Here is a 23,729-nt window from a genome sequence, read left to right on the forward strand (position 1 = left end):
TGTCTCCTCCAGGAAGGGTGGGCCCTCCATCACTGGCTTCATGTCACCCTGCTGTCTCCCTTTCTCACTGCCATAGCACAGCACTGAGGGTTGCTGCCCCTTCATGTCCTCCTGGTCCAGCTGGGCAGTGCAGCAGTGAAATAAAGTGCTCCTTCCTTGTCTGCACCTAGCACCCTTCTCTCTGGTCTCTAAGCCAGCTGTCCACAGGGCCATCTTGGAAACTGCCACTTCTCAAACATTATTTACTCTGAGGGGGAAAAAAAGGATAGATGTCAAGATCACTGCTGGACTTTTGGAAGATATACATTTCAGGCTTACTTGTCTAAGACAGTGACTTCTCTGTGTGTTCACTAAAAAAACTGTCATTCCTGGAATGGGGCTACCTCTCCCATGTACATTTGGCTCATTCTCTAAGGCACCAGGCATTTCCTGTTCCTAGTAACATTGCTTGTCATAAAGGCCAAGGAAAAATAAATAAAGAGCATGTGACGTATGAGCAGAACAGTCTCTGACCTGAAGGGTTTTCAAACAATTTCCATGGAACATGCACTGCAGAACTAGCCAAGTCAATGGTCTTCAACTCCAAAAGGTAAACATAACTCCTCTCCTAAATCCTTTCTGGAGCAATGCCACCTGAAATGTCAATTTGCTATATGTTTCACTGTTGCATGATGTAACTTAAGGAAATGATAGCTACAAAATTTATTAATCTCAGTGGGATTTTTCTGAGAAGAAAAAGAGAAGGAGAAGGAGAAGGAGAAGGAGAAGGAGAAGGAGAAGGAGAAAGGAATAAATAATAAAGGTTTCTGATATTTGAGAGCAGAGACGGAATGAGAGACTTCAGGGACAGAAGTATCATGAGAGTGAAAATCGTATGATGATATGTTACTGAGTCAGTCATTTAAACCAACTTTAGTGTTGGTGGTAAGAATAAGCAGCTCGGGGGCATGATTCATCATGTCCTAAAGAAGACGTCCTAAACAGGTCAGACAAATTCTGTTCTGAAAGTACTTACTTTTCTCTGAAGTTATAAGGGAGTCTAATGAGACTACATCAGAGGTGGTTTATTGGCCAACCATAGAACAAAAGCGCACGACACATTTAATGTTTAAGGAAGGGTTAGGTATATACCAGCCAGAATTTCTGCTCCAGAAGCTTTATTTTTTAATTGTTTTACAATCATTTAATTGCCATTGCTCCATAGATATATCATTTAATCATTTTCTCCTTTCTGCCCTCAGCAACAAATTCACTGGTATGTGGCAAGGCTGGCACACGAAACAGAGAAGCTCAGCCTTAGCATAGCTGGTTATAGCCATTGCTATAGAAGTGAAGGGCATAGGAAGATCAGAGAGGAGACACAAACGTGCCTATGCAAGTTGCACTTTGAACATAATCATACAGAGCGGGACTGGAAAGGACCTTGCAGGTCATGTGGTCATGACCTTGCTCTTAAAGGCAAGCTCCATCAGACTTTCTAGACCTGAACTATTCCTGTTAAGTACATGTTTAACTGTTCTTAAAAAGCCTTCAGCAACAGTGATGCCATTTATTCCTGTTAGTTTAACTTTTATTTACACTTAGAGATACTTTTTTTGTTGTTTTTCCCATTTAACTTAAATTTCTCTTATAGCAACATACACGCTGCTCCCAGAGGGTGTGGATAAGAGATTATTCTCTTCAGCAGCTTTTATGTAGCTGAAGGCTGTTGTCGTATCTTCCTCCAGTCAGATTCTCATCCTTATTTTTTTTCAGTCTTCCCATGTACATAATGCTTGCTAGACCTGGGATCTTTCTCATTTCTCTCCTCTCTCCACATGGTCCATATCTTAAATAAAGTGTGGTGGCTGAAACAGGATACAGTTGTCCAGCTAAGACTTTATTTGCTTAGGGTAGAAGGATTTTTTTCCTGAGTCATATAAATAATTCTTCTGTTTATACACAAATGAATGGAAAATTCACGAATTCTTAAGAAATGCTGCAATAAACCTTTCCTGATTGTAGGGGTGATGGTGAAGTAAACAGCATCTGCAGGATGTAAAAAGAAAATTATTAGTGGCAATGCTGAAATTAAACTAGAATGGAAATATCTTGCTTTCTTTTTACACAAGTCCCATTTTACACAAGGAGACATAAGGCAGAGAGGCTCCACATCAGAGCAGGTCCCAAGCACATCCCAACACATCCTCTATGAGAAAGAAACCTGACTGCACAGCCTATGTGGGACCCACAGTGTGCTTTGCCCAGGTACTCAGTCGTGACAAAGCAGCACAGTGCAGTTTCTTTGAAATGCAAATAGGCACAACCACAGACTAAGGCCAGGATTTCAAATTATGCTGTTCAGAAGTGCAAGGTCTAATTCTGTATTACTCAGCATCAGATACTCAGTGCATTTAAATACCTTATGATGCAGTTGTACAACCAGTACGTAGACACCTCCCTCCTCATCATTTTAGACATCCAGATGATTTTGGAAATTCCAGTAGAATTTCCCTCTGAGCCACATCTGGTGGTGTTTGCAGCTCTCCTCATGCTCATGCATGTCAAAACATCAATATTTTACAACCGCAGTATCAATGCAATATAGCACAATACTATTCAAATAGGTGTTTAGAAACATATCTTCTAATGATTAATCTAGTGTTTGCATGACTGAAACCGAAGCACTTTGTGCTTTTAGGCATGTCATTACTGGTAAAACATAAGGCTTCATTCCAGGCTCTGGCACTGCTCTCAGTTTGCAGAGACTGCTGGTGGATCCCTATTCCTTACGCTATTACCATCAGTAGACACTGCTGGGAAATACAACAGAAGAATTAAAAATAAATGTATGTTTTTTTGTTTTGCCTAGTTTCTACACGTTTACTAAACTTTATAGAACAGCAGGAAATCGCACTGCTGTAAACCATGAAGATCCTGTTTAAAATCCCCCTCAGAAAATGCAGTTTAACGCTGTCAGAGCAGGGGAACCGAGCACTTATAGGCCACCGAGTGACTCAGTAGCACCAGTAAACTGACTTAAAATAAAGAATAAGCTTTGGGAAATCTAAACCTCAGGTACCTGGACTGCATCCCGACCCGTATCACATGTAAATATTGTTATTTGGATCCCAGTCCAATAGTCTGAAGATGACAAAGCGTGCTCAGTTTTCTGAAGCCAACGAACATTTGAAATCCTTTGTTTCATACTTTTTCCTGGTTACAGTGAGCAAGAAAGCAAAGACAACTGTTCCAAAGGATCATTTGTTTTGTTGTCTTTTGCATTACTTTCCTAGGTATCTTCAAAAAAAAAAAAAAAAAAGAAAGAAAAGAAAAAGAAAAAGAAAAAGTCAGGATGATTGGCTTGAACGGTCCCGGCGTTTCGCATTTCTGCTTTACACGGGAAACATTTATATAAATAGCCCCACCATACTTAGGGGAGCAGATTAGCAAATTGCCTTTTTGTTTCTTCGCTGCCTTGTGGGAACTTTCCCATGGGAGGTCCCAGCGCACAGCACGGTAGGAGACGGGTATCGGCTGGATCATCCCGGATGGTTTCATCAATCTCTGCGCAAAACCACACCGCCGACACTCGGTGTCGGGGGGCGGGCGCATATTTCCTTTTTATTTATTTATATATATATATATTTTGCTTTTCGCTGACGGCTCTCCCCACCTCGGTCCCGCTGGGGGAGGGGGGGGGGGAGAGCAGGAGGAGGCCGGGGGCTCCCCGAGCCCGGCGGGGGCACAGCGGGGCTGCGGCGCTGCCACGACGTGAAGGGCCGCCGGGGGGACGAGGAGGAGGAGGAAGAGGAGGAGGAGGAGGAGGACGGGGAGAGGTAAGGAAGGCGGGCGGAGGGCGGGGAGGAGGGGGTGGAGCGGGAGGGGGGAGCCACTTTCTTCCTGAGTTGAAAAACGCACCCCCCTCCCGTTCCTCCCCCCCTCTCCTTGTGCCCCGGGGGAAAAACCGTGGCTGAGGAGGCTGAGCAGAGCTGAGCCGAGCCGAGCCGAGCCGGGCCGGGGTGAGTGCGTCCAGGTCCCCGTCCCGGTGCCGTCCTGGGGAGCAGCGGCTTCACCTGCCCGTGCCCCCCCGGAGCACCGCCGATGAGTTGAGCCCCAAGCCGCGCTCCCGTGGAAGGTAGGCGGTGGCACCCGTGTCTAGCGCCTGGGGAAGCCGAGGGGCAGGAAAAGGGGGATTTGCCCCGTGCGACTTCCTGCCGCTTTCCTCCTCCTTCTTCTTCTTTATTTATGTTTTATTTATTTAATTTTTATTTTGCTGGGGAAGTCGCCGCTATAACTCGCGGTGCCCAGCCGGCCTTGTGCAGGGGGGCGCCCGCACTCGGTGCCCTTCCGCCGGCTCTCAGGTTGACATCCGTGCATGCAGCCGCTTCGCTAACCTCCAAAAAATGTAAAGCTGCGAGGTTTTCCTGCTTTTTTTTTTTTTTTTTTCCCAAGCTGGAGCTGCTGCCTTGTTGGACGTGAGCAGTGACAGCGTAAGAAGTGGCTACAGCTGTGAATGAAATAGGGGAAATGTTGCTCAAGGAGCTGGAGGGTTTTGGTCACCCTGAGAAAAGCAATTGGAGTTTAACGCTAAAGTTTTAATGTAGCCTAAACAAAGGCAACGCAAATCTCCGCTAAAAATTGCCACATCACGTTTATCTTGCCAGCAATTATTGTAACTCAGCGCAGTATTTCAAGAAGGGAACAATGCAGCTGAAGGGCAGCAGTGGGAATCAATAATTCAGATTGTGCTTATTGCTCTGAAAGACTCTTGCTGCGTAGCCTTGGGCAAGTCGCCCCACCTCTCCACGTCTCTGCTTCCTCCCTCGTAAAACAGATAAATGCACTCGCCCGCTTCACGGAGGTGTTGAGAGGCTTAATGAATTTCTTTCAGAACCACTTGGAGATCCTTGGGTGCATTTTTTTTCTACAAAAGCGCTAAATATTATTCCAACTAGGAATTCTTTTATTGTGTGTCGCTGCTTATATGTGTTTCTTTCGTGACCTACATTAGTTAAAGATTTTAAAGGAAGTCAGCAAAGACAAGTTCTGCATTGGGATTTTCCCAACTGTAAACTTCACTAGCAAGCAAAACTAAAATACACTGATCGTAGGCAGTTTCATTGGGAAAGAACTGTTAGTGATTTAACAAAATACTATTTTATTTTCTTATTCAGTATAAGAGTTTGGTTTTGTTGCTTAAAGTATTGGAATACTTATCATAACCTTGCATGGCCATGAGAAAAAAAAATAAGTGCTGTTATTTGATACAAGAGCAAGATAGGAGAATAGTTTATAAATATATCTGTGTCCTGTGCCATGGATACAGGCCTCAGAAGACACTGGGTGCTGGTTTGTCATTCCATTGCCGTGTACAATCTCTTCCAAAACCAGTACTTCGGTCACAGAATATACAGAAGAAATATGTGAATTGGCTTCTTATGATAAAAGCTGAGAGATTTTAGTTGCCCAAGAGAGCTCAACTGTTATCACAGTTTATTTTACATGCTCTAACTAGGTATTTAGTGCATTTCTGTATCATAGCAGAGAGGAAAATGTGTTTAATTACCAGGCTGAATGTTAGGTTTGATTTTCATAGGTTGCATGCAGTTACAATAAAGTACAAAGGAGTAGCTGAAAGCTGGTTTAGAGTGGTGATTCTGTTTTGGTACTTCTTAAAGGCTCATCTCAAACACTGTGTGCTCCATTTCTCATTCTCAAGTACTCAAACAGCAAGCACATACACTTTTTCAAAAAAGTTGTTCCGTTTTTTTCTCCAAATAAAAAAAGCCTGGATCGGTGGTGGTAGAAAGTCATTTCCATCAACAGGTAGCTGTTGAGCTGTGGATGAACATAGTCATCTGATTTGCTGGTGGAGAAATCCATCACGTCCATCAGTACCTGGCAGTCTGAGCAGTGAGAGCAGAGGTCAGATGAGGATGTCAATGAGTCTGTACAACTGAAGTGTCCCTTCTCATGGAAGTGATTGCATTTAGTTAAAACTGAGTCACATTCCTGGGACTGGGTTTGGAAACTTGCACATCTGGCACCCACAACATACTCTAGCACCAAGCAGAAAAGTTTAGTTACTACTGCTATTGTTCCTGGACATTTTGAAACAAATAAAGCCTTTTTTTTTTTTTCCCCTCTGCACAGATTAAAAATGTAAACAAGGAAACAACTTTCTGTAACCATCGTTTCCTGGTTTAGACTTGATAATCCGAGTCAGGAGAGTAGAAGAGAATGTCTTTTTACTTAGCAAGTTGTATTGGCAAATATATTTCAGCCGCAAGTTTGTCCTGGCTGTTTGCACTTTCCTTGCTGTTTCCATTCAGCTGATCTAGATAAGAGCTGAACTTCAGTCCCCTGAAGTTATTACAACATGGTGCCAATTTGTGTTCACAACTGCAGCAATGTATTTATTATAAATAGGCTTAATATTTGATTGAAAGCCTTTCCTTTGAGCTGCTTCTCTGTTCGGGTGGATAAGCCTTGTACCAAAGCATGGAGGAACATGGTCCAGGGATGATGTCCCAGGTGTGCTCAGGGCGTGACTTCTTCACTATAATCAGGAGGTCAAGTTTCTGCTCACCTATACAAGGATTCATTCACTCCACAGGTTCAAAACTTCCTCTTGCAAAACCCATGGTATGTGTCTGTCAGCACAGCTAAGCACAGTGGGGATATGGTGAGGTGTGAAGTTGCTTCATTAGCAAAAACCCCAAACCCTTGTACACTGCACTTTTTCCAGACTCAATTATTTGCTCAGGATGGGAACAGAGCAGAGCCTGCATTAAAACCTGCCAGGAAAAATTAAATTTTGCTGATGTGACATGGGTCCTTTCTCACTAGTGCTTGGTCATCAGAAGTTTAGCGGAAGCAAGGTGTTGTTAATATAGTCCTGACCTATGAGATCTGGTCATTTTTGGGATCACATGAAGGACAGAGCACCGGAAATAGCTTCTCCCGTCAGATGCTGACATCACCCTTTCATCTGTTGTTGGGACACAGTCAGGTGTTAAAGCCCAGGCACAGTAAGGCCATTATTTATTAAGCCTGAAATTACCTTTGCTTGGTCTTTTTCTTTCCCCCCCCCTTGCTTAGACTCATAGAATGTACAACAGAGATTGGCAACAGCCTTATTCAGAACAGACAATGAATCGCAGGGACTCTGGTTGTTTTACTCAGGTAGGTATTGTATTTCAGTAGCAGGTAGACTTAATTTTAACATTAGAGTTCTTCTACTACAGTTGTCCTGGTTTATGTTCTTGCTTTTTTTGTTGTTGTTGCCTTTTCTCAGAAATAGTAAATATGCTGAATGTTTGGTGGAAACTGTGTGCCATCATAAGTGTTCTAATGAAGTAGCTGTTTAGAGCTTTTAAAGTATTCCTAAAAGTTGTTTGAAAAAAAAATCTGTGGCTGTCCTATCATTTTAAAGCTTTTTAATCAGATCCTTGTAACTGTGGTGCATTACATTTTTCTACTGAAGCAGTCTATAAGGTCTCAGTTGCGCTGCGAGAGCCCTGCCTTCACAGCTGAAGGTCAGAAATGAGACTACACAATTCTAAATTTCAAGATTAGCCTATTCATTTTATGGTTGTGTTGAAGCCTACTCAAGCAACTTGGTAATCCCAACTGAGTAGCTAAGTTTCGCAGGAGTAGCGTAGCCTTTATCTGTATCTGCATTTGAGGCTTCTTTCCATGAAAATGTACTTGGCACTTCATATCAGGGCTGTTCTTGGCTACAATAAGACAGTAATCACCCTGAAGGAGCCACATGACAATATATTTGATGGTCTCTCCGAGTTTGTACCTTGGAAAAAGTCAGGTGCATCTGATAATAAAGAACAGCATATTGATTTGTGTGAGATGTGGCTACCAGGTAGGGTGGTGCAGTTTAGGTCCACAAACACAGAGGCATTCATTTTGCAATCTTTTCATGTTCGTGAGTTGATTAACATAAATGTCTTTGGTCTTTGCTGGTGCTCCTATGTGCTGTCAGTATACATTAACATAAATGAAAAGTAAAAATTATTATAGTTTTATATGCTAGACTGAGTCATTACCCGGGTATGGAAACAGTTAAAATGCGCTTTGATTCCATAGCAAGTGAAGGATGTGTTGCACGATACATTCCCATTTGTTTGTATGACATCCTGCAGAAATGCTTTACGGATATAAATACGTACTTGATATCTTCAACTGCTGAAGCGTGTAGATAGGTGTAGATATGCAGAGAGAAAGAACTGGTTTTATAAAACTGCATCTGGGACATTCATCTCCATTCATTCATGTCTAGCATCTTGGAGGCAATTGAATGAAGGTCCATTATCACAATAAGCAGGAAAGTTTAAAACTGTTCATTGTACACAGTGGAGGTGAACAATAAGCCAGGGGACTTAAAACTTTTACAGATATTTGGAGGAGTAAAGACCGAGGTTAATAAAGAAGTATTAGTTGGAAAAGAGGATAGAAACTAAGGTCAGAGCTGGAAACACCAGTGTTAGTATCAGAAGTCTCTGGTGCTGTAATCGGTCACCTGAAATGTGAGGAAGCTCTGTGGCGTGCAACAGTTTGAGTAGGCTGGATTAATCAAAAAGGGGAACTTCATTTTGACAGCAGTAAAGTTGCCTCTCCCCTTTTACATGTATGAATAACTTTTTTCTGTCCTTTATTTGCACCTCCTGCCTATTGGCAGTCATGCTCCGAATGTTTTGCAGCTTTTCCTGTGCGCTGTAATTCTGCTTGATCCATGGGTAGATCACAGTAACCTCAAATAATCTCTTCCTTTGCTTACTTCCCGTTGTGAGACACTGTTTCACTTTTAGCTGGTGGACTGCCTTCACTGGAATCCTTCTGCATGGTTTATGATACCCTGAACCCAAGTGTTTACATGCTTCCAGACAGCTGAATGGGTCTGCTTGCATGGGGCAGAAATAGCTGTACTTCTTAGCAGCTGCCAGATTAATTGTCTTTCACAACCCAAGTTGTTACAGGAACTTTTGTTCTGTTTTTCTGCACTGTCTATTACAACAATAGTCCTAGTCCCTAAAAGTGTCCTACATTCTATAACAGTTTAGCAGAGGGACGAGTGGTTTGCAGATTGACCTCTGGGACATCAGTGGGTGGGATAGTGGAGTTAATATTTTCTTTTGGCCTATAGGAAGATTCTCAAACTTTCTTTCTTTAGCGCTAGCTTCTGTGAAAGCTATTTTTAATTATCTAAATGGCGCTTTACAAATTATTTCATCTTGGGATAAGATAAAAAATGCTGTTGCTCTAAAGGAGATCTTTCAGTGGTAATTCAAAGTTTTATGTCTTTGATGGTAAAAGTGACTGAGCTTTCATTTCATCCACTGAGTGTGGATGCCTTAACAGGCATGTCTGTACTAGTTGGGAATGAGTGCCTTTATGGTTCTGTATATCAAAATTACTTTCTTATTCTGCATGGTGAAGTGTATGGAATAAAAGATCCCAGTAAGAGTTAAGAATAGTAATATTAGTGCAACCAAAACATTATTGAGAAAGCATTTGTGTGGTGGAATAAACTGTAAAATAGCAGAAAATTCCAAATTCCCAGGCTATGGTTTGGGCATGCAGACAATTTAAATCTTGTCTTCACTTGAGGCAGAGAAAAGGTTATGCATTCAGTGTGTGTATGTTAATTTATATATGTGGTAGTAAAATAGACAAGTAAGATTGTAAATGAAAGGAATAAGCAGATGAAGTTTCCACAGCAGATAACTTACATATCCTACTGTAAACTTATAAAAATATTTTGTAGTTACTGTTCTGTCTGTAGCACAGTGTAGAATGAGTGTAAGCCATTGTTCTCAAAGAATGATACTCACACAGCTCTTTACTGTGCTAAATAGATCCATTGAATTTTGCACTTAGATCAAAGGACAGGCACAAGTTTAAATCTTGACTGCTGACATGATGTCATATATTGATAATTAGTTTAGGAACTGGTTCTTTCTGGTTGTCTTTATGATTTTCACAGTACAGCTGTTATTCAGATATGAGCTGATGTGAAGCTTATTTTAAGGTATTTCAGATCATTTTAGAACAAGTGTAAAACAAACGCATGGGTACCTGAGCTATACATTCTTTACTGTAGATTTGATTCAGATTCATATTTGAGACTTCAGTATATAAGCTTTTAAATACTTTTGACATTATGTAATCGCAATGTAGCGTATTTCTCATAGTGGAAAAAATCAGAGGAAGAAGTGAAGTAATGTCCCCTGGTGGTTAAGGTCATAATAGGTATTTTCAAGTTGTAAGCAGTGATTCTACACGTTCCCGGCATTTTCACTGGAGAGACAGATAGAAACTGGTTTTATCCAACTGCTCAGAAGTAGGCTGGAGGAAGGACTCCCAACTGCTCTTGTCCTGGAACGTGAGGTTCTCCTGCACCGGTGTCCAGCCCAGCTGCTTTGAAAGGGACTTGGAGTACTTGCTGATGTGGGAACTGCATAGCTTGGGAGTTTGGACACCAGATTTGTTGTGATTGCTGCAGCACAAAGTTTATACTTTTCTTGGTCCCGCTGTGCTGCCTAATTTTGCGCTCAGATTCTTCTATGAGTCAGTAGGAACTGAATGGCAACATACAGGAATTGGTTTCTATTGACCCTTTCACTCTATGTTTTCATGGAGTTAGTCTGCATTGTTTTGTCCTTAAATGTTATCGGATTCAGTAGGTGACTTGGTTGCTCTCGTTTTTAAATACGTTTGCAAAATATTCCGATCAGTGGTAAAACTGACAAAATAACTCAATTGCTATAAGCACTGTGGTTTTAAAACATCACTACTTATAACTGATAAACTCAGTTTTATAGATGCTGGTCCTCCACCATGAGGTAGAGGAGGGCCCGTGGCCTCCGTGGGTGTAGGTGAGGCAAGAGCTCTGTGCTGTGACAGGCGTTCCCGGTGGGACTGAGTGGACAGGTGTGGTTTGTACGTGTCCCAGCCCTGGCTCTGGGGAAGTGCTCTCATACAGAAACCTGAATAATCCATGGTGTTGCGATGCCTTCTGTTCATGGAAATTTTAATCACCAGCAATCCCAAATACTACCTTTTCTGGTGTTGGATGTACAAGTTGATGAGACCACCATTTGAGAGGTGACGCATGGACTGGTCTCAGAGATTGTACCAGAGACACCTGTGACTTCTTTCTTCTAGGAAGTGATAAGTGTTGCCCCAGCAAAAATCATGCACAAAGTATAGTGCTCTTCAGAACTGATACCACAGAAAACCACGGTTCTCCAAATGGCTTATTTTTTTTTTTAGTGCTCCACAAGAAGATCAGATTGCTTCGAGGATGGCTGTGCTGGCTGGTGGTCCCAACCACACTGTTCTTTCTCCACTCTCCCTTCTCCTGCTCCAACCTTCTCGCTGCTGGAGCTGTCTTTCATTGCACAAGTAGCTGGAGTAAACAGGGCCTAGGTTTTCCTTTAAACAGTGTTTATTTGGTGAACCTACTGTGTATATACCAATGTCCAGTTCAATTAGTAGCATTAGTTTAACAATTCCTTTTTTTTCTCCAGTTGAACATCCACTCTTTAATGCAGATGGGGAGAATTGAAATAGTTAAGATTTACTCTGTTTTTTCTAGAATAAATGGTGTTCTTTACTGTTAGTTTCTGCTCGCAATGGAGTGGAAATCATGCCCAATGCTCTTTCAGTCTAGGACTGAGTGACGACCTTTCAAAGCACATGGTATATTAACATTTTCTTCTGTGGGCAAGCATCCTTCACTCTCCTTATTTTTAATACTTTATCAGGTTGCGGTTTCCAAACTGAATAAAAGAACAGTTTCAGAAAAGGTTGAGTTGCTTGGTAAAGTTTTTCTTGGAAGATGCAGTTGGTAGTGATGTAGTGTAATATGAGAACAAGAAATTCTTTTAACTTAAAAAAAAAAAAAAAAAAATAGTATTGTGAGTGAGATTTAAGCGATCAGAAAGCCCAAGCTCCTTTACTTTTGTGCCCCATGTATTAAACAAACTTGTTGCAGTTTCGCTCACAACTGGTAAATTGGAGTTTATGTGGCAGTTATCTATCCATGTTTGGGTTCACCTAAGCTATGGAGATAATTGGATTTCATATGTATGTTTCCAAACAGTGCTGTATTTTTCTTCAGGTTTTAGTATGCAAGTTAGTTAACTATGGAAACATCAAAATATGGAGTTCAACACACAAAGTATGCATTCTGCTTTGGTGGTTTGGGGTTATTCTACCCTCCAGGTACATTTATACCATCATAATGAATTTTAGATAGTCCCTAAATGTTACTGGTTTTGGTCAGATCCTCCTGTTGAAGGTGCTTTGGTTCTTTTGTAGTCTGTAGCCTCTCCCACCTGCTAATTTTTGAAGTGGTTTTGGAGATGTCTTATAAACCAGTTTAGCTTCTAAACAACTACAGAAGTGAGGAAGAACGAACATACCCCTTAGCCCTGTGGAGTTGCTGGGACCAGTCAGTAAATCAGTGCAGTGTGTGGTCAGGTCTGGTTCTAGTCAGGGAAGTCCTAAATCGAGTGTGTGGTTCAAGGCAGTTTAGTTTCTTCTAATCCCTTTGGGGCTGGTTTGTCTGGGCTGCCTGTAAACATGTAGTCTGTATTTCCTTACTATCTGGCTGATAGTGGGCATCCACACTTCTATTATGTTTGTAGCTTTGTGATTCTTATTATTAATTTTCCTGGTCCTGCTCTTAAGGACATGACAGCTGAGAAAATGTAGAAATCTGTCTCTCCTCACCCTCTGTAGCATCACTGTGGCTGTACTCATGCCATCCTGGGTCCTCACCTCGGTCATTGCCTCCATGTGGTTGTAGCTGGTGCCTCCACAGAGGTTTGCATGGGAAGGAAGGTGGACTCCTTATTAGCTACCTTCTCCAGCCACCAGTCTTGTGGTGCTGAACCCTGCAAAGTTGTGTATCAGGGCTCGCTGGCCTTACCAAATTGCTGCCGCCATGGGCTGTTGTAGGAAGGACATTGGTATGATTTGACCATGAATAAGTAAGAATGACGTTGTAGTCTTGCTTTTGTCACTGTCTATTGACTTTTCCATACCGTCATTCTGTATATGCTGGTTATGAATATATGATATACCCATTTTCCAGTTATCCTATTTTTAGGCCAAACACTGTGGTTTGGTGGTTGCCTCTAATATACAAGGTAAAAAAAAAAATAATAAGGTATTGTGTTTTAAACATGATGTGCTGGTCTGGCAGCTTTTTAGCTCCTTCATTTCAAAATATACTGTTGTATGATTTCATTATTTACAGATGAGGATACCAATGGGCTAGAGTCTGTTTGGATAAACTACAGTGCATGTTTCTTTGTGTGTGCATATGTGGTGAGAGGATATGTAGACACAGTAAAAGTATTACCAACTAAACCACTCTTTGATCTGTGTAATGTGTCCTGTAATGGTTGGTTTATATCCAAAAAAGGGCAAAACTTACCTGCAAAATGCATTAGCATGCTGTGAAAATGTCATCTTCCATTACTCTCTGTTAAAGCAATTATGCTATGCACTGTAATGCAAAAAAGTAGGCAGTTATAGAGTACAATATTATTTTTACCCTAAGAAGGAATGCACGAGAAAAGATGTGCTTCTTGGCTAAAATTACTTTCTCCCAAATTAATTTTAGGAGCTGAACATGGACGACTAGAGGGTCTGTGTACCCAGTGGTTGTTGAGGGACCCAGTCCAACAAGGTTATCTTGTTGTTTGTGCATGTATTAATGACATTGTAGAATCAGGATGTGGGTCTCTAAATAAGGTTTCAGCAGCCTACGTTTCTGTTAGGAAATTTTGGCATCTATATGTTCAGAGCGATGAGGAGAAATAAAAGGTTGTTTTGTACTTCAGCTTCTTAAGAGTTTTATTACTGAATCCTATGAAACAAGTTTTCCATGGAAAAATGATTTCGTTATTGTTTTTAGGTTTTCTTTCTATTTCTCTTTTTAATAATTGAAAACTACTGTTCATTATTTACATAAAACTGTCTCTCGTGGGTCTGCTTTCTGTAACCTTTCCCCTGTGAAGAATTTGAGGAATTTGCTGGCTTTCCTCAGGGGGATCCTGGCCATTTTTTATCTGAGACTTCAGGCTAGATAGTTGGTATTTCTTTCAAAGTAGCTTACTATGTTTAAATACTTGCATTTAACCTCAGTTAGATTTGTCATTTGAGCACATTTTGAGAAGCTGTGTATGTAGGAAAAAATGTACTTTAACCTTCAGCCTTCTTGGTAGCTGGCCGTAAATCTCCAAATGCAAAATGGTGAGCCCCTTAGGAAAAAAAATAATACAAAATACCTAAATGCCCTAGAGGCTAGGTATTTCAGCTGTTTTTCTAAGGTTCGGCCTGTTTCTTTTTCTCTTTTCTTTTTGTCATGTTGGATATTATTATTATTATTGAGGTGATAGTGGTTTTGGTTTTTTTTGAGACTGTGGGTTTTTTGTTTTTGCTTTTTTTTTTTTAAGTAAGGACGTGTCAGAACTGGAGGCCCTGAGCACAGTATAAAATGACCCCTGCGCAAACTCCAGCATTCCACATCCTTCGTTCTCCAGCTGTTAACATCAGCCAGTGCAGCACGCAGGCTTGGCTGCTGCTAGCACCATCTCAGTGGCTGTCTCCACGCCTCCTTCCTTCCCTCCCTGCCTTCTCTGCTTGCCAGTACAGTCAGCAGTGCTTTGAATTAGGCACTGCTGCAATTACTTGAAATCTTGGTGAGTTCAGAGCACCAGAGATGTCAGTGTGTTCATTTGCCTTGTATCAGCTACTGGAGGGAAAGACGTGGGAGGGATAGGCTTTCTGCAAAGCATACAGGCTTTCCTTTAGGATAAATTGCTCAGTAGGTGTTTTGTCTGGATGATTCATATAGAAATGATTTGAAAGCCAGTTGGACAATCCATTATTATTATTTTTTAAGTCTAGATGGAATCATATTTCCTAGAAAGCATCCTTAATTATATTGCCTCACAGATTATTTTTCTAACTCCTTCACATCTGTCTTCCATAGGATATTTCAAAGATGGTTTGGCTCCCACTGGGGCTTGGAGATCTGATGCCACAATGAGGACTCACACACGAGGAGCCCCAAGTGTGTTTTTCATACACACAATTTGCTTTGCCTTTGCCTTCGGAGCCAGGGAGAACCCGGATGCAATGGTTCCTTTTGTCAACGCCAACTACGACAGCTACCCCATGCTCTACTTTTCCAAGGGGGATGTGGAGGGTCTGCGTCTCCAGGCAGCCACCACGCACCGGCACATTGCGGCTCGGCTGATTGAGGCAGTGCAAACAATGCTCTCCAATCCCCTGGAGTACCTGCCTCCCTGGGACCCGAAGGAGTTCAGCGCTCGGTGGAATGAAATTTATGGCAACAATCTTGGGGCCCTGGCAATGTTCTGCGTGCTCTACCCTGACAACATTGAGGCCATCGGCATGGCCAAGGATTACATGGAGAGGATGGCAGCTCAGCCTAGTTGGTAGATTTTTGTCTTTTCTTTTTTTTTTAAGTTGCTGTTCTTACTGTATATACTGCTTGCAGCTGAAAGAGTGAGTTGGATGTGTGAATGACTTAAATTATTTCAGTTGACATTCACTTTGACAGTAACTGACTTGCTGAATGCATTTACCCTCGTCTGGACCAGTGGTGCCACACAGCTTTTGACCCTCACTGTAACTGTCCTGTTGTAAATTGATGCTAAAAGAAGGGGCAGGGCCCTTTGTGTGCCGTCCCAACTGCTATAAAGTTTAAAAAATAAAAATAAAAAGTCACAAACCACCACAGATCAGAAGCCAGAGTTTCACATCTGATTTGTAGTGAGAAATGCTGAAAGTGCTTTTCTTTTCTTTTTTTCCAGACTTGTACATTTCCTTTGGGTAATATTTCCTTAGAAAGAATTCAGGAAAGGTATCATTAAGTGTAGGTACAAGTGACTCTGAGTTTCCTCAGTCAAGTGTTTTATGAATGCTCTAATATCTGTCTGAGCTTCAAAATGTGCAGCATACAGCTAGATAAAAACATAACACAATGGGTGAACAATTGGCTGGCAGGTAGGGCTTAAAGGGTTATGGTAAATGGGGCTGCATCAGGCTGGTGGCCAGTCACCAGTGGGATCCTCCAGGGCTCCATTTAAGGGCCAGTTCTTTTCAATGTTTTCATAAACGACTTGGATGTAGGACTAGAAGGTGTTTTTTGAGTAAGTTTGTTGATGATACTAAACTGGGAGGAGTTGTTGACTCTGAGGGTGGAAAGGCCTTGCAGAGAGATCTGGACAGACTGGAGAGCTGGGCAATCACCAACTACATGAAGTTTAACAAGAGCAAGTGCCAGGTCCTGCACTTGGGACAGGGCAACCCTGGCTATACGTACAGACTGGGCGACGAGATGCTGGAGAGCAGCCCTGCAGAGAGGGATCTGGGGGTTGTGGTTGATAGCAAGTTGAATATGAGCCAGCAGTGTGCCCTGGCAGCCGGGAGGGCCAACTGTATCCTGGGGTGCATCAAGCACGGCATTGCTAGTTGGTCGAGGGAAGTGATTGTCCTGCTCTACTCTGATCTGTGTGGCCTCACCTCAAGTACCGTGTGCAGTTCTGGGCACCATAGTATGAAAAGGATGTAAAACTGTTGGAGAGTGTCCAGAGAAGGGCTACAAAGATGGTGAAGGGCCTAGAGGAGAAGACGTATGAGGAGCGGCTGAGGTCACTTGGTCTGTTTAGCCTGGAAAATAGGAGGCTGAGGGGAGGCCTCATGGCAGCCTGCAGCTTCCTCATGAGGGGAGCAGAGGGGCAGGCGCTGAGCTCTGCTCTCTGGTGACCAGCGACAGGACCCGAGGGAATGGAGTCAAGCTGCGACAGGGGAGGCTCAAGCTAGATATCAGGAAAAGGTTCTTCACCCAGAGGGTAGTTGGGTACTGGAACAGGCTCCCTGGGGACGTAGTCATGGTACCAAGCCTGTCAGAGTTTAAGAAGCATTTGGACTATGCTCTCAGTCATACGATCTGAATTCTGATTTTTGTGTAGACCTGCGTGGAGCCAGGAGTTGGACTTGATGATCCTTGTGGGTCCCTTCCAACTCAGGATATTCTATGATTCAGGCTTGCATCTCTGCTTTGCCGCACAGTTCTTCTCCTTAAGACTTACTAGGATATGATAAAAATAGTTGTCTATGTAAATACTTTAATACAACTGCTTGAGTATCTGGCATTTTGATGGCCTGGATAAACTTCACTTGGATGTGAGTTGTTACACATGAGTTACTCTGTCCTTGCCCACACTCTCTCTACAGCAGCAGAAGTTAACGTTCTCTCTGTATGAGTGAGTCTAGCAATTGAAACCACAAAGTTTCTCTCCTTCTCCTCACCTCTCTTTTTCATACCTACCAGCAATTTGTCTCCTTCCCCCCTCCCCTCAGGCAGCTGCATTTCTCCTACCCACTAGCAGCAGCTGCTACTTCATGCACCTTGCTGACTGTGCCCCAGGTTTGCTGCCACTGTGAGGAGGTCAGAGGATGGAAATAGGGGTTTTGTCGGAACAGGGGCTTCTGCCCATGACAGTTAGCTCTAGCTAGAAAGGGACACCATATCCCTCTAGCAGTGGCAACTGCTGTCCTACAGCTCTGTGGTGGCAGCAGCTCACCAGAAGTCTGAGTCAGATTTCAAGTCAGCACAGGAGGAAGCATTAGCTGTTCAAGCAGTATTCGTTGCTCAGACCACTACTCCCTACCATCTCTGGGGAAAGATCAACTAGGAATGTCCTCTAAATGGCTTCCAGCCAAGGCCCTTCATGGGAAATATGCCGGATTGATCTAGCATGACTTGGGATCTGTATCATCCTGATAGGCATTATTTAAAAGGTGTCATAGTGTTGTGGTTCCCCTGTACCATGTATTAAGCTGTTGAATGCTACAGAAATTCATGGACTAGAAGAAAAGTGGTGGGAGGGAGAAGGGTTGCAGTATGTTTTAAATTGCTTTTATGTTAAGGAAGAGAGGACACATGAGAGTTAGGAAGAAAAGTAGTGGCACAAAAGGATGTTGTTTGGTTCCAAAATTTTCCAAAATTGAAAATTGCCATCCAAAATTGATGCATAGCAATACAAACCCTCAGTCTTACCTTCATTTCACCAGATAGCCTGGGAAGCAACCTGTAGAACTGCCTTTCCCCTGGCACGCTGGCAGACTGACAGCTGTCCACGGGTGAATCCCAGAATGTGTGACCATCTCCAGTAGGACCTACAGACAGCTCCAAACTCATCACCTTCCTCCCTAGTTTCATTGCTCACACTCACTGTGGGTAGTGGAAATATGTAGCTACACAGCCATCTGTCACTGTTTTAGTTGAACAAGATGCAGACACGTTGTTCAACAAACAATAAAGGTCTAATCAAGGTTCTGTGTGTAGACAATAGGGCTGGGGTGAACTGCCCTTTGTATAACCTCCAAACATGTCTAGCAGCTTTTCAAATGTTGTAACAGAAACAGGGACCTGTTTTCCAATCATGTTTCTCCCCATTGAACTTATGGCTGAAAATGCTGTCAACATGGAGTTCACACTATCTCCATCATTGATGGTAGTCATATATCACAGAATCACAGAATGGGTGAGGTTGGAAGGGACTTCTGAAGATGCTCTAGTCCAACCCCCTTGCTGAGCCCCCCCACCCAGAGCACATTGCGCAGGATGGCATCCAGGCGGGTTTTGAATATCTCCAGAGAAGGAGACTCCACAACCTCTCTGGGCAACCTGTGTCAGTGCTCTGTCACCCTCTCGGTAAAGAAGTGTTTTCTCATATTCAGCTGGAACCTCCTGTGTTTCAGTTTGTGCCCGTTGCCTCTCATCCTGTTGCTAGGCATAACTGAAAAGAGACTGGCTCCATCCTCTTGACACCCTCCCCTCAGATATTTATACACATTAATGAGGTCTCCCCTCAATCTTCTCTTTTCCAGGCTAAACAGGTCCAGTTTTCTCAGCCTCTCCTCATACGACAGGTGCTCCAGTCCTCTAATCATCTTCGTAGCCCTCCTCTGAACTCGCTTTGGTAGTTCTATGTCCCTCTTGTACTGAGGAGCCCAGAACTGTACATTCCTGTCCCTTTTCCAATGGTGGTTTTCAGGAAAATTGTAGGTGTGTAACATCCCTGTGGCATGTGTTGCTATGTCTGGCTTTGCTCAAATAGGTCAACAGGTTCAGAAGCTGAAGGAGTGGACAGACAGATTTCATAAATCTGTTCTTCCCAAGCAATGCAATTTAAAAAGTACCAGAGAAACATTTTACTACACACACTTCTCCACTTAAGATAAAACTAGGAGAACAAACACTGCACTTATGAGCTTTTGCATGATTGCTACTAGCAGGCAATTAGAAGTTCTGGAGATAAGTCCTGAATAAGACTGGCTGTGAACATTTCTTGCAGTGTTGCAGAAATGGAACTATTAAAAAAAATTTGTTCAGTCTATTTTAGTCATGCTTAGTTCCTCTCAGACTTTGAGGAAAAAATTATTCTGGCTGCTAAATTAAGACTATTGTCCTTATTAAATGATTTGAGGTAAACATGCTCTTAACAGGAGGGTGGAAGGAAGGACGTGTTTTCATGATGCTCAGGTTTACAGCCCTGAATGTTGTGAGACTCATCTGCCAAAACCGCTTATGCCAGCAGTAAAGAGGGTTTGTCTGGAGATATATCAGTAAAATAAGTAAGTCTGGAGAAACCTTTTTCTTCTGATACTTCTATAATGTAGGTGCCTAGAGTGCCATGTAAATTGCTCTAAAAATTACTTTTTATCTCTGAGGAATAATCAACATGTTAGCAAGTTAGATCTGGCTCTCATATACATTACTTCTTGGCAACTTGATCCTTTCAAGAATATAATCTGGATTTGTTTTTGACTTTTGCTGAAATGGCATTGACTTTAAAATAACTCTGGAATTAAAAAAAAATGTTGAATGAGTTTCCTCTAATTTTCATAACAGTCATAAATAAAATTTAAACCTTGCTAGAAAACAAAAGTATATTTTGGTAGCATGTGCAGTAGTTGGATAGATCACTGGTTATTTGTCCAAGAATGTCAAGAGATCAAGGAGACTGACATTCTTAAATCTCATCTTTATGTTAGTGAGTATAGTCCAAATATAGTTCAATATTATCACGACACAGATAATATAAAGTTTACTGATAATTGATGCGTGCTTCGAATGGGCATGTAATTAAGCACTTAGGTCTTTTCTCTACTACTGTGATAGTCAGCATATATCACATAATAAAAGACACCCTTAATTGAATTCCCATCCGTGTAGGCTAACAGAGCTTGAGCTGTTTGTCATAACAACCGCTGTTGATAGTCATGCTGCTCATAACAGAGCATCCATAATTGCTACATCCTGGAGTAGGTTTACATTTTAAAATAAACAAAGGGTCAATGGCTAATAGCTAACTATAATAATCATCTAAATAATATGGGAACAGACTATGTTTTGAAGGTTAGCAAGAGCAGGGAAATGTAGTGCATTAACGTTTCAATGAAAATAGATGAATTTTTACTGTTAAAAATTAAAACCTAGTGTTAAATAACTTGCTTGGTCTTCCTGTGATTCAATAACTAAATGCTGTCTAAAAACTTGTCTTTATTTAAGCCATATTATCTTATTTTACAGAGAGCAGAGGATATAGATCAGTTTTCTGGCATTTTATCTCCGACTTGCCTCTTGAACACTCCCTACCAGACACGCATTATTGGCCGAGGGGATCTGCACTAGTGATTTTTTCCATATGCCGTCTTGGCCTCTTCCAGCACTGAGTAAAGGGATGTAATTAGAGTCACACATCATGCAGAAATAAGAGTCCAGTCAGATTTTGTATTTTGGACAAAGCAGTGAAAAAGTTTCTTCTTTACTAAGCGTGTTGTACAAACAAATACCTCAGAAGCTCACAAATTCTGCACCCTTTTCACAGAGGTATTTCCCTCTTTAGAGTTTCTAGACAAGGAATTTCTGTGTTTTGTTTTTTGGGGGGGCACATATTTCACACACCATTTTTTGAACACAAGTATGTTACCAATGTACAGTAAGGTGTAGGATTTGACAGCAAGCCTGACTTCATGGGGTTTCACATTGGAGATAATTGCTGTCAAGCACATGCAAACATTCCAAGGAAATAGCAGTGAGGAAATAAAAACTAATAGGAGGCTTCGGCATAACAACTTTTTGGCCCTCCCAGTGTTTCTTGTTAACCAGCAATCCTGTAGCCTTCTGTTAGTCCTTGTTTATTGAAAGTATCGGAGTATGCCGTAGGACTGTTGCTGATAGTGTCCAGATAGTGCTCAGTGTAGAACAACATGAATTGTAAAGTAAAAGATACACAAATACAAATACTTAAATGTGTAGATAAATGTACAAATAAAATCCATTCACATGTGCAAAGTTGAAGTCGAGTGAGGATCTATGCTGACAACACAAATTTAGCACATCTGTTTGAGTCCTAATAATAACCATCAGGCACATTCAAAGAATTTTGAGAAGGGTTTTATAAGACTGTAGAATAGAAATTAGTATATAAGAAGCCTGGAGGAGGATGCTGAGATAGTCTCGTACAGGGAGGAAGAAAATGTAGGGTAGGAGGATTAATTTGATATCTGGAATATTTATTATTTTAGTAACTGAAATATCAAACCCTTATGTTGTTTTTTTATCTTTTTCATGTGTAGCATTTAAAAACAGAAATTGTACATGTCTGTGAAATTAACTTGTGAATTGTGGATGTCTGGCTAGCTGAAGTTTGAAGAGTTTCTCCTACATTTTCTATTTTAACGTATGGTTCCAGCTAGGTTTTCTAGGAGATAAATTGTTACTGAAGTTCTGTGGTGACTACAGGGAGCTCACATGCCTGATATAAAAATCCTCTGCAATGAGAGCTAGAGGTAATCTAGAAATAATAACATAACTAAATTTCTGTGTTTGCTTTATGTGGTACTGAGAACTACCAAAACAGATTTGGTTCTTGTTTATTAATTTGTCAGCGTAGAAGGATCATGGTTGACACTAAGAAAGAGCAAAGTTTGAAAGGGACTGTCTTATGATCAAAGACAAAACTGAATGAAAATGATTTGAAAGCAGCTTTAGAAGCTGTAGAATGATGGTTATAAGCCCATAGGGAAACATGGAGAAAGAGAGGATAGACAGTAGCTGAAAGTTTCTAAAGGAGTAAAATTGTAGTTGCCTCCTCAGCACCTAAGTGGTACAAACCCTACTTTTATAATAAGCTCTTAGACAACATTTTTCAGAAGTATTATATGTTGTCATTTTTTTTTCTGGTATAAATTTAAACTTTTATATCTAAGCACCACTTGTCTGCTTATGAACTGAGCTGAAATAAGCATGAGTGGGTCTCAGTGACTGCTGTTGAAACACGGCTGATAAAGGGATAGGAGCAAACTTGTTATGTTTTACCTTAGACACAGGAAATATAAATCATCAGTTTTTCAAGGACTTAAAAAAAAAAAAAAAAAAAGCTGTTAGTATTTTTATGGTTGCAAATGGCTGAGCACTTGAGTTGTGCAGATAATATGGCTTTTGCTCTGGTGGCAACCAGAAAAATGTTGGAACAGTGAAAGCTGAGATATTGTTTTGGATGGAAGAGAATTTTTCAAGGATTTTCTTTCAAAAAAAAAATTGGACAACATTGTTCCGATAGTGAACAAAGTATTCAATTTAAGCACAAGAAAATATTTTGTTTTAGAGACTTTCTAAGAAAAATACTGGACATTGAGTCTAGTTTATAAAATAAATGCTGGTGGTCTCATTTCCCTTGGTGGTTATGCTTCCTCTTGGTATGTATGCTTCCTCTGTTTGAGAAAGAATATTTCCTTTGCCTGATTGAAGGTTTAAAGCTGTATCACCTACTCCCAGAAGTGGGTCAGAACAATAGCAAGGTTATCTGGAGTTCCAGGGTGTTGATGTTGACGTTGGCATTGGCAAGTCTGTACAGTTATGCAGTTGGCCTCAGGACTGAGAGCTCAGTTGGCACTATTACATGCCACATTTGCATCCACGCTTGACATTTAGCATGCATTAAGCTCAACCATGCTGTTACCTAGCTACTATGTCTAAGATGGGTTACATCTAAATGTACTAAAGGGATGTCCTTGGACTAATTTTCAGCTGTAAGCCTTCTGAATAGAGCCCTTATTCATTTGCCTTTGCATCTACCTAATGCGAGTGAGAGTTCCAGTACTGTGAAGTGGTTTCTGCCATGCTTCCTCCAATCACTAGCTTAATCTGCCCTCAACCTCCAAGTTATTCTGCAGTAAGTAATTTGTCATGGGGAAGTTTGGAGCATTAAGCTTCAGGATGTGGATTACTTGCGTAATATATGTGTCAGGATGTGCTTAGTGCTTCATTTTGCAGTCAACTATGCCATGTTATTTATTGATACGGAGGCTGGAGATCAGATATCATGATACCCAGAAGGGTATTGTGTTTCTCAAGTTAGAGCATGTTATATTCCTATTTACTTCAATTTGTTTTTAAGAATTGGATACAAAGTGAAGGAAAGCTGATTCTAAATATCCCATAGGCCATGATCAAGGACCTCACTTTAAGTGGGAGAATTGCTTGTCTTAAATCCGGCCTTGAACTGGACAGACAGTATATTTTTTTTCCTCTTGGCTTACATTTCTTAGAGAAATTATAATACTTATGGTTTTGATAATGCAGTAGTTATTAGTAGAGAGAAATGAGGGAA

General features: G+C 41.4%; 1 protein-coding gene across 2 annotated transcripts in view; it reads left to right on the top strand.

Annotated features, from left to right (window-relative positions):
- Nucleotides 1-3,707: 3,707 nt before the first annotated feature.
- The window catches only part of DSE (dermatan sulfate epimerase), a 35,304-nt gene continuing 15,282 nt past the window's right edge, over nucleotides 3,708-23,729 (top strand). The window contains exons 1-2 of one of the 2 annotated variants that reach the window (XM_040554368.1): nucleotides 3,708-3,818; nucleotides 15,008-15,476. In XM_040554368.1, the coding sequence (XP_040410302.1) occupies nucleotides 15,061-15,476 (416 nt within the window). In that variant the 5' untranslated portion in view covers nucleotides 3,708-3,818; nucleotides 15,008-15,060. Of the gene's footprint in view, nucleotides 3,819-4,097; nucleotides 4,118-15,007; nucleotides 15,477-23,729 lie in introns of those variants that run through there. The other variant, XM_040554369.1, reaches the window with a different exon arrangement.

The sequence above is a fragment of the Cygnus olor genome, chromosome 3, assembly GCF_009769625.2.
Source record: "Cygnus olor isolate bCygOlo1 chromosome 3, bCygOlo1.pri.v2, whole genome shotgun sequence".
In the NCBI taxonomy this organism is placed as follows: Eukaryota; Metazoa; Chordata; class Aves; order Anseriformes; family Anatidae; genus Cygnus; species Cygnus olor.